We start from the raw sequence: 11,019 nt of genomic DNA, 5'->3' as shown, positions 1-11,019 counted from the left end.
TTTATGACTTTTATTTTTAAAGGCATGTATAACGGCAGGCGCTCAAAGGGATTTATTCAGTTTGTTTCCGACGAACAAAAATGAAGCTCTTTCGACTGGCTTGAAGTCTATTTTACGGATAAAGACGCTGCACATATTTTTTGAACTTTTGTGAGCGGCTCTGTATGAATCACAGAGTTTATCTAAAACACATCTTAAAGTCACCTAATGAATGTCACACCGGCTCCTTTGAAAAATGAATCAGACAAACAACGTTGTGAGTGCTGTTGGTATTTTAAGACGTGGAGGTAGATATTTTGAGGAGGTGTCTTGTCAGCGTTGATATAAACCCCACTGGGGCGTAAAAGATTTACCTTTATTTCAACTTTTATTGCCAAAAAAAATCATTCTTGTTAAGGATTTGAAAAACAAAATCTTTTTTATTTGACAAAATATCCCCACAAAGGTGGCAGCAGCACACTGCGCTACAGGCAATAACCAACGTTGTGCACACAGGAATAAAAAGTTTGAATCGTTCGTTTATAAAAAAAATGTTAAGTGTGAGTGTGAGGGTGTTAATAATGTGTAAGTCACACAAAAAACTCTCTCAGTTCAAATCCCAGTGGATTTTTTTCTTACAGCTTCTGTGGAGTTGGTGAGAAAATGTAGCTCTGCGAGTTCCCGGTTCCTCTAAACTTTCTTGTCCAGGTTCACTCGGATTTTAAGAAACAGTCGGGGAATCCTGGGACATTTAACTTTAATGAGCCCGAGTGAGACTACTGTTGGACTTCCTAATTTTAACTTAATAACATAAATCTAACATCTAACCCCTTTGTGTAAACGGACTTTTTTGTAATCCAAGCCTGAGAAGTTAAATCCACCACTGAGCATCTCCGACAGTATTTCAATCCGTTTGCATAATCAAAGAGGTCAAACATACTCAAATATTTCACTCCCAGAGTTTGTACACATCACAAGAGTTTGTCTGCTTCAGCTACCAAAACTCAGCAAAATGAAAAGCGAGAAAAATTCTTAAAAACTTGAGGGCTGCGTTTAAGGATTAAACCCTCAAAGACCTAGACAACTACCAGCGGCTATAATTATCAGTTGTTCTGAAATGTTTAATGCATTTTGAACTGCTAATGCTTTAAAAACTTGTGTAAAATTGTTTGGGCATTCAGGGACTTCGTACGCCTTTTCATTCGGCAGCACTGATTCGTCAAGGAAACCTACGTAGTTTCTTCCTCCGGACCAACAGGCAATGGTTTTAACAAGGCTGCTGTTGTTGTCCACTGTCACTGTTATGATTTAATAACCTTTAATAACCTCTCTAGATTAAAAAAAAAATGCAAGCGTTTTTTTTTTTTTTTCTACATTCATACATTCTTGGACAAAGCAAACGTACAACTGTAAAACTTTCAAATGAGCCAGACTAAAACATAACGTTCCCCTTAATCAAATGATGCATGGTATTTGATGTTGACGGCCGTAATAGGGTCGGAAAACAGAATTAATACAAAATTGCCACAAAGATTGTTCTATGTCTTTGAGAGTTAACCTGCTATTGTGATTTTTGGTTCGACCGTTTGGTCTCAAGATTGTCAGAGAAAGTCGACAAATCCCCTCTCACAGTTTCCTAAAGCCCAAAGTGTTCAGTAAACGATCACGTGAGACAAAGTAAAGCTGCAGATCACAACTGAGATGTTAGAAGCAGGGAATGTTTTGACGCTTTACAAAATGGTTCAAGCAGGTGAACTGGAGATAGATGCTGAGCATTTCATTTAGTCTGATTGTTCCGAGATAATACTTAAGAATTGTGGTGAGAGCGCGTGCCATCGTTGGCCTACCTGAGTTCTTTTGTAAACAGTGCGTTTTTGTGACATTTTCCTACTTCATCTGACTGCCGGGTCAGATGAAGTAGTAGATCCTGTCAATAATACTGCTGTCAGCTGCATGACAAGCACCTGGTGGGTTATATAAGATGGTATAAGATATTACCCATTTAGAGGAGGGCATTTCTAATAACCAATATAAAAAAAATCATGATTATATGATTTTAAATTGACATGATTTTTGGGCCCCCGTAACACCTCAGTGTTGAATCTTGTCCGGACCAAAACAATCACAGTGCATGACTGCGTTAAGCAGATGTTGAGCAAACCGATGTAAATTCAGCTGCTCTCAACTAGCGCAGCTCGAGGCCCCTCATACGGGCCTGACGCCTCAGATGTGATGATTCGCAGACGCTTGTGTACTTGTGTTATCATCAAGTGTCTCCTCATTGCAAAAGGTAAAAAATGCAAAGTGTCTGACTGAACTCGAGAGACAGAAGACAGGCGATCAGGGCGGGGCCGGAAGGAGAAATTATTCACATGAAGAGGACAGCTGATGAAGGAGTAATAACGGTAACCATTCTGTTCTGGTAGCGACTGCCGCTCGCTTCAAGGCAGGAGAAATGTTTCCCATCACTGCTCGCATCGGAGTTCCCCTCCACAGGAGCACTCGGTTTAGAGAGACAAACAAAAGCATGATGTAAATACTCTCTACAGTGAAGAAGCTCCTCTCCTCTCCCCTCTCCCCTTTCTCCCCATGATTAGCATTTCAAACAGTCCTTGTTTTGCATCAGAGCCTCGTGCTTGTGTGCATGCCATCACAGCCTTGCAGGTGGTGCTCCGTCCAGCCAGTTGGAAAAAAAAAAGAAAGCCTTTGTGCATGTTTGTGTATGCGGGCGTGCCTCTCTTTGTGGTAAGGAGTAGTCCAAAGGGATCTGACCTCTTTACAAAGCTCCGAGTAAGTCGACAGGACAGCATTGTCTACAAATGCAGCATAATCATAAATTTCTCAGTATTTGTGGTCTTCCGCTTTGATCTGCGGCGAGAGTCACAAGCCAATGGCTGGATTCGCATTCTGCCTCCTGAAAATCCACAAAAAATCACTTTTTAGGAGTCTGCCAGCAGTCCCATCCAAACTTTGATTGAGTGCACCACAATGTGCTCAGCATATCAAGCGCTGAGACAATGATACAGACTTTTTCGCATTAGCTGCCTGTTTGGATCGGGGGGGGGGGGGGTCAGGGGCGGGTGGGAAAGGTGCTGCATCGTTTTATCTCAAGTCAGTTGCTAATAGATTGTCCACTCCGCGGGATTAACCCCATCCAAAATTGTGTTGGAGTCAAAAGAAATTAAAATAATGAGTTCCTGCAGTTTTAAAGCCCCTCCAGGAGATATCTAATTAAATCTATATTGTTCTTTGCTCCGTCTGACGGTGGTGTTCGCCATCCTCAGAGTCCCGTGTTAGTTAAGGTAACCGCTGCAGGCCGGGATGGGCTTGTGCCGATCAGATGGAGCTTCCGTCTTGCTGCTACCGTGCCACCTGCAAACGAGAGCGCGTAAAATTGCAAAAAAAAAAATTAACAACATGGATTTGCCAATTTCCATCGCAATTACTTACGTTTTACACAAGATAAAGCTGAGGGATATAATGACATTTATTTGTGTTTCATTCGGTTCAGATATTGTCCATATCTCAAGCGTTTGGAGGGCGGTGTTCTCAGAGCCTTTATCAACCTTAAAGGACAAGGACAAAAGTGTGTGTTGAGTAACGTGTGCGGCTGTTAGCGTTCCCGGCTAACTAGCTTACTGCCTACAGAAATAACAGGGTGACATTTAAAGAAAAAAAAAAAAGCACAAGGCACTTCATTACTTTTAAGTCACATTAGCAGAAAATGTGATCAGGGCTGGAACATAGATGCTACTACACCAGAGCTTCGAGCAGCTACGTCCTCTTTTCTAAGGGGACTCCGTCAGTACTAGCCAAACTTGCGTTCGATGGGTCATGTTCGTCAAAATCATTAGTTTTTTGTCATCCTCAAGTCCTTTTCTTGTTATCTTCTGCTTGATGCTGGTTCAAAATCTGCCAAATACAGCTGTCAGCCAACAGTTTTTTAGTTTTTTTTTTTAATTCTCTGCAAAATCAAGACCTATTGTTTAAAACAAGAATTTCAAGAGGATAACCTGCCTCTGTTACGGACACCCTTCCAGGCATAGTGAAAAGGTAAATCGTATGCTCGTCCAGTGGTGGAAAGGAATGAAGCACATTGACTCGAGTAATGTGCACACAATTTTTTAGGTAATATAGGCCTAAAAATTGTAAAAAGTACCCAGAAGTCATACTTGAGTAAAAGTAACGTCACCCATAAGACTAGAATGTAATTATTACTAACAGAAGTAATTTTACATTTTAGGGCATTGAGCCAACGCTTTAGTAAAAAGCACCTTACAGTAATTCATACATGGATTCATACACTGATGGCATGGGCTGCCATGCAAAGTGCCGACCAGCACATCAGGAGCAGTTTTGGGGTTCAGTATCTTGAACAAGGACACTTCGACATGCAGACCAGAGGAAACGAACCATAGACCTTCCGATAACAAGACGCTGGCTCTACCGCTTTGTGCTCCAATTAATGTACTTAAGTCAATGGTACAGGTCAAAGTAAATGATACACATATTTTGCATGTAGGTACATATATACTGTACTCTAGGAGCTGACTGTTTATCAGCCCGGCTGATTACTGGATCCGATATTCAGCATCTTACTAATTAGCGGAATCATTGTTCTGTTTTTTTTTTATTTTGTTTTTTATCTTATTGCTGATGGAATAGATTAATATGTACTTTGGGTCTGATGCAACATGCGATCTGCAAAGTAACTAATGTTATCAAATAAGTGTAGTCGAGTACAAATTTCCAATATTTGCCTCCAGAATGTACAAATACCTCTAAAATGGTACTAAAATACAGGACTTGAGTAGATGTACCTAGTTACTTTCCATCACCGACTATAGTTTAACGTTAAATAAGACTACTGATCTCTGCTATATGGGATATTAGAAGCTATGCAGCAGCATACAAAAAATAATTAGAATTAGCGTCACACTGATTATATATTATAGATTGTTCTGAAATGGGCCAGTCTGCATAGTGCTTTTACTCTTGATACTGCAAGTATATTTCAATGCTATAATATATACATAAAGATATATATTTATAATGCTACTTTAATTTTTTAATGCTGCACTTTTTTATTTGCAACAGATTTTCTCCACTGTGGTATTACTAAAAGATCCCAGCATGTCTTCTATCCCCATTCGTTTCTATTTCATTCTGTTGTTCAGTAGTTTAATCTGATGGACCACATGACTGCTGGGTATCTTTTGATCACTGGCTGCACGCTGCCAGCGCTAACTTGCCCCTGTTTCACTTGAAAAAAATAATAAATGTTTCCCCCAGGAATCTCAGACACTAAACAGTTCAACGAAACCGGCAACTTGTGAAAAAAAATTGCATTTTTTAAAAATGTAGTGGGGTTTCTTTTGGCCGTCAGATTTAATTACATGGGTTTTAGTGTTCAGTATTAGTTCACAGCTTATTTCATGTTTGTCCTCTTGGCCCCATCATTCAACAGATTATAGAATTAGGTTTTCTGAGCCCACTGTGCCTTGTGGAGAGCAAGAGGGTTGATATGGCCAGTGGGAGCAGTGATTATGCTTGATTGTGGAATCCTTTAGCATCAAAGCAGAGCTTACTCAAAAAAAAAAAAAAAAGCTGTCGGCCCCTGTTTTGCATCGGAGCGATTCAATGAAAAGGAGAAGATTTACCGTAAGAGCGCGTTTTTTAGCGTCTATAAATACCATGTCTTTAAACTGAAACCATTCTGTGGTGTGTATCTCTGTACAGTTCTAGGTGCTGCCGCTGTGACTCACACTAATGCATGGACTCTGCTCACCTTTGTGGTCTTTACTTTGTTCCCGGAGATGCATGACCAGCCGGTGAGGTCAGGGAGAACTCGACACTCCTCCCCCTCAAGACAGGGCTCCATCTTACACCACCACTTCTGACGCACAATAGCAGCTGAAAAAAAAAAGAAAAAGCACACCGCAGGGGAAGGTCACTTTACAGACAGGACTTGAAAGATGTGTTTGGAAGGGGGAGAAGAAAAAAAAAAACACAATGTGGTCCTTGAAAGTCTCAGTATTCATGGACTGTGGTGAAACTGACTAACCTCACTCTACTTTGATGAATTACATATTCATGTCAGGTCGTGAAATGTCTGGTTAAGAGAGTTAAAAGAGGGCCTCTGTAATGTTACCTTCAACACAAGAGGGCAGCGCCCTTGTTGTCCCCGCCACCTGTCCAGGGAAGCAGGAGCACTTGACTGTTTGAGAGCGTTCTTCAATCTTGTTCTTATTGCAGCAGCGATGAGCAGCAACCACTTCACAAGTCCCGGTCCTCTCCTGCTTTGACCCTGAGGAAGAGAATTTAGAGGCAAAAACAGAACAATTTTTTCACATTTTGCATATGAGCAAAGGCAACTTGAGTCACTTCAGCCTCTCAAGATCATCAGCAGTCGTTTCTTGGCTTTATTAGATGTTCATTTATCTAAATGGTGTAGTCTATTTGTTACAGTCATTCAGGATGAGCCAGTCAGCAAAGCCTGATTTCAATGTTTCTAAAGCTACAGCACCACCAAGTGGCCCGCTGATGACTCATGCTGACACTTAAACTCAACCTCCAACAGAATGGGGAGCAACAAAGCTCAGGTAAAAAAAAAATTAAAAAAAAAACATAAGGAGAAAAAGAGTTGCATGAATATTTCTAATTCAGAACTGAGCTGTCTAGCTGGCTGCACGATCAACCAGAAGGTCAATTCTTAAATAGGATGGGGTTTGAAATCAGATGACAATCAAAACGGAACTGAAAGAAAAAATGAAACATGTCACTAATCTAAAATATGCACATTTGTGCAAGTGCTGTACTGAAAGGTCAATTCAGGGGTACTTTTACTACATTTCACTTGGACTTTTGTACATTTTGCTCAACAACATTTATTTAACTTTTCATATTACGGTTTAATGTTGATAAAAATGGCTGAAATGCGATGCAATGGAACGGATTAAACCAGATTAAACAAAGCTTGTGGCTCCTGACAAGGCAACTAAATATAATATCTCAGAGGCACAATTATATTCTTTATCTTTCCTGACTCTTTTATCATCTCACAGTACCTCCGAGGAGGGAGCCTGAGCCCTCGGTTGAGGAACAGCGGATAGGACCGCGTAGACTCGAGGTATATAAAGAGGTTGAAATGTAGTTTATGCATTCATTCAATGGACAGAACCAATAATCTCTGGAAAGTTGAGGTGAAGGATGTAATTCAAGCCATTTTCTAAAGCTGAACTCTTCGCTGTGGCTGCTGAGCTAAAGCACCACGTCTGATGTGGGTGACTCAGTTCGACGGCACGTCGACGGTGTTAATAAGGTCTCCGTACAACTTGTTCTGGCCTAATCCAGGTATCCGGAAGCCCGAGCTCATTGATTACATTTGAGAAGAATCAGAGTGGTAGATGAGCAGGCACGGTGAATAAAAAAAATAAATTTAAAAAAAATGTGTAAGTAATGTCTTTTCAAATCAATCTGGCACCTAAGCAAAGCAAAGTATCTTAACCCTCTGGGGGGTTCCAGGGTATAATTGACTATTTTTGATTTTGCCATTATATTTCACCTTTAAAACTATTTACCTTGCCTTGTTTGGTATAATTTTTTTCAGCACAACCTCACATGTGTGACTGTACAGTTATTTTTTCATTTTTGACACACTGTATTAACACAATGGACCTAAAATCACACAAAAAAACATAAAATCAAAGTAGGAAAAAGTTAGATTTTTCACTGTGAAAACCACAAATATGTTTAACGAACAATTTTTATTACTTATAATGCAAATATAAATTGTTGTCTGCTAAATCTGTGAATACGTTTTTGAAATTTACAAAGTTACATGTAACTATTTACATTTAAATGCAGGCAATGCCTCAGGCTCAGGTCTCCCTCAGCTCCTTCCTGCCTGCTCCACATTCAGCTGTCTCCTCATTGTTTTGACTCATTAATTACCCAGTTCTTCCACCTATGCAACACTCACATCATGCTGGATATCATTACTTGGCCAATCAAATCCCTTTCACAGCACCTTCACATGAATGTTCTTGTCTGTGTGTTATCCATTTCCCTACTACGAGGTTCTGAGCAGAAAAGTAATGAATTTTTTCTAATGAGAAGCGCAGTGAGTTTCAGGTTCTCGTCGCTCACGCTGAACTCTCCACCGGGCGACCAGGCTGGTGACCTGGAGCCATAATGAGTCCCTCAGGGGGTGTGACGGGTCCTGGTCGGGTCTGAGACCTACCTGTCTGTCCTCGGGAGCTTTGGTTGCCACTGGACACTGGCTGGCTGCAGAAGCCCACAATACAAAGAAGCAGGAAGCCCCAGTGTATTGGTCGAGCCAATATGTTCAGCTTCATCTCGCCTGCACGGTGGGAAAAAAAGGAAGAGGTTTCAAGCACGCTTAGGATCAGACCACTAGTGCGTGACGATAAAGCCAAATAACATGGCTTATTAAATGCTTTTAATGTCATCCCGACTCTCGATATGTGGTTTCGTAAAAAAAAAAAAAACACTGCATCCATTTGCTCAATTATGACTCTCGCATCACTAAGCTGAGCCAAGGCAAATCAAAGAAATGCCAATAAAAGCCCAATCAGAGGCATCTGTGGAGGCAGAGGAGAGTGGGTCCTTACACGCACTTCTGACTCATGTTTTCCTCTTCAGCTGTAAACAAGTTAACACCCCCCCCCCCCCAAAAAAAAAAAAAGAAAAAGAAAAACTAGTTGTACATGAGTCACCGAAAAAATAATAAACTGGGACGTGGACTTTTTATGTCAGGCTACAGCAAAAGACGACGAGACTAGCATCGGTTAATCATTAAGTCACAGCTTTAAAAAATGTATTCGATATCAGTGATTTTTAAAAGGTGCACTATGTATGAGAAGGATTTTTAGTGACGTTGACGAACTGAATGAACAAACTCACTGTCTTCATGACTGAATGAACAAACTGACCTTAAAGGGCAACACAGTTTCACGCTGTTTTACTTTGTTTATATGTGGCGGGCCCTGCCACCTTTCTAGCTTCTCACAGTGTTCTGGGGACCTTATTTTCCTCAGAGAACAGCTTGTTTACTCAGCGATAGAAAAAGTAAATATCTCCGAGTTTGTGCCCCTTTGAGTGGCTTGGAGGAAAGGATATCTGGCTGTAGAAGTTTTGATTTGTTTGTTTTTAATCTCTACGACAGTAATTCCTGTTTAAATAAAGGGTTGGGTTTTTTTTTTTTAAATCAGGGCGTTCAACTTTAAATTGTGAAACACAGAGAAAAGGCAGCACATCCTGACATGTAAGTGGCTGGAGACAACAAATACTGGGCACTTTTGTTTGAAAATTGAAGATTTATTGATCATCATTTATTGATTTATTGATAATTTTCTGTCTGGACTAATAAATTAATCATGTTTTAAATAAACTCTAATAAGATTTAGCACATGTTCCACATTCGTATTCAGAGATATAGGCAGCAATAAACATAATAAACATCATGTTTGTGCCAAAACTCTTATAACTGTTTCATACATATCATCTGTTACACACACATCTATACACACATGCCATGTAGTGCAAATATAATGATCAATAAGTGATTCTGCCTGACATACTTTACATATGCATACAAAATAACAGGTTTTATATCAAAATATGACATGTTGAAGTTTGCTCAATAGAGAATTTAAGCCACTGTTCATTCAAAAACAGTCTTTTGACATTGATTGAACCCACTATTTTAAATACCCAACCACTCACCTGTGCTGAAGTTACTGATCGACATGATGAGCCTCTGCTGAAGCCTCCATCTGGCTCATCCTGCATACAAAGCGACGATCGTTTCAACAAAAATGGAAAAAAAGTTCTGCAGGAAATGTGATCCTCCAGTTTCTCAAGTTTCCTCCGCCTCGATTGAGAGAGTGAGCGAGAAGAAGAAAAAGTAAAACAAAAATAAAAAATCGCGAGACCACCCGCGTGCTGCTAAATAACGCTCCAGCTGACAGAGTTAACAGCTCAATAATAAAATTTTAAAAAAAAAACAACAATGTGCGCTCCGTGTCACACCTCAGCTCCTCTCCTCTCCTCTGCAGCCACCGTAGCTCTCGGGCTGCGGGAGATGTGAGAGATCTGTGAACACACTCGGGATCACTCCGATTAGCAAAGCATGTCAGCTTCTTCCTTTCTGTTCGGGAAAATTAAAAACTTAATCAAGACGGAAACAGATGTCTGTCCCCGGACAATATGCGACCACTTTCATTAGCGCCCCTAAGAAGCTTAAAGTGATCAGAGGATTTAAAAACTGCGTGTGCAGGCCCAGTCCTGTGGTCTGTTTGCTTCTCAGGAGGAGACTGTGTTTTTCTGCTTTATGTCTTCTTTAAGATGTAATATTTGGAAACATGTATTCTATTTATTCTGTCGCAGCAGAGGTGAGATTTTTCACAGCTGTTAAGTTTTCCCCCCCTCATAAATAAATATTTGCAAATACGCTTAATTAAAAAGATCACACAACTCGGGGCAAAAATGTCAAGCTGAGATGTAAATTATTCAATTAGTGCCTGGCAGCAAAGTGAAATAATGATTCCCGAAAAGCTCTGAGATTCATTTAAAGGTTAGCTCCACCAATTTTTTACAATTTTATATGTAGTGTAAGGCCTTTAGTGGCTCCAGAGGAAGCTGCATGCCATCTGATTGATTGGCTCCAGTGATGTCACTCGCTGGTGAGGTTGCATTGTGGGCAATGGGGGCGTCAGGTTTTGCAAATGAAGGATTAATAAAGGCCATGTCTCTGGTTCTGCTTAATTGTTTTGATCATTTGTTTTCAAACTGTCAATAATGAGCCCAACAGTGCTCGAACAGTGGACTACATGACCCACAATGCAACAAAACTAACAAAAGAAACAGTCTACTGCGCTTGTCTTGAACACCTATAATACTAAAAACATTCTTCCAATTGGGAAAATGTACGTGAAAGCTGAAAAACAACTTGAATTGTTGGAGAAAATTTTGGTACACAGGTTGCCGTCATATGACGCTGAAGTTAAAAAACTTCTG

At 40.3% G+C, this 11,019-nt stretch overlaps 1 protein-coding gene across 1 annotated transcript; it reads right to left on the bottom strand.

Annotated features, from left to right (window-relative positions):
- Nucleotides 1–3,099: 3,099 nt before the first annotated feature.
- Nucleotides 3,100–10,139, bottom strand: LOC115585351 (chemokine-like protein TAFA-2). Its single transcript, XM_030423661.1, has 5 exons — nucleotides 9,727–10,139; nucleotides 8,222–8,341; nucleotides 6,131–6,286; nucleotides 5,768–5,892; nucleotides 3,100–3,351 (listed from the first exon to the last, which is right to left on the bottom strand). The coding sequence occupies exons 1-5, from the start codon at nucleotides 9,749–9,751 to the stop codon at nucleotides 3,340–3,342; spliced, it is 438 nt and encodes a 145-aa protein (XP_030279521.1). The 5' UTR covers nucleotides 9,752–10,139; the 3' UTR covers nucleotides 3,100–3,339.
- Between the last annotated feature and the right edge of the window lie 880 nt (nucleotides 10,140–11,019).

This window comes from Sparus aurata, chromosome 7, assembly GCF_900880675.1.
Source record: "Sparus aurata chromosome 7, fSpaAur1.1, whole genome shotgun sequence".
Lineage (NCBI taxonomy): Eukaryota > Metazoa > Chordata > Actinopteri > Spariformes > Sparidae > Sparus > Sparus aurata.
This window is presented reverse-complemented; position numbering and strand designations above follow the sequence as displayed.

What these genes read in the sequence shown, in the direction of transcription:
- LOC115585351 (XM_030423661.1), bottom strand. Translation starts at nt 9,751, where the DNA reads ATGTCGATCAGTAACTTCAGCACAG. An exon ending in GATCAGTAACTTCAGCACAG is followed by an intron (nt 8,342 to 9,726) that starts GTGAGTGGTTGG and finishes CCCACCGTGCAG; the next exon opens with GCGAGATGAAGCTGAACATA. An exon ending in AAGCTCCCGAGGACAGACAG is followed by an intron (nt 6,287 to 8,221) that starts GTAGGTCTCAGA and finishes TCTCTTCCTCAG; the next exon opens with GGTCAAAGCAGGAGAGGACC.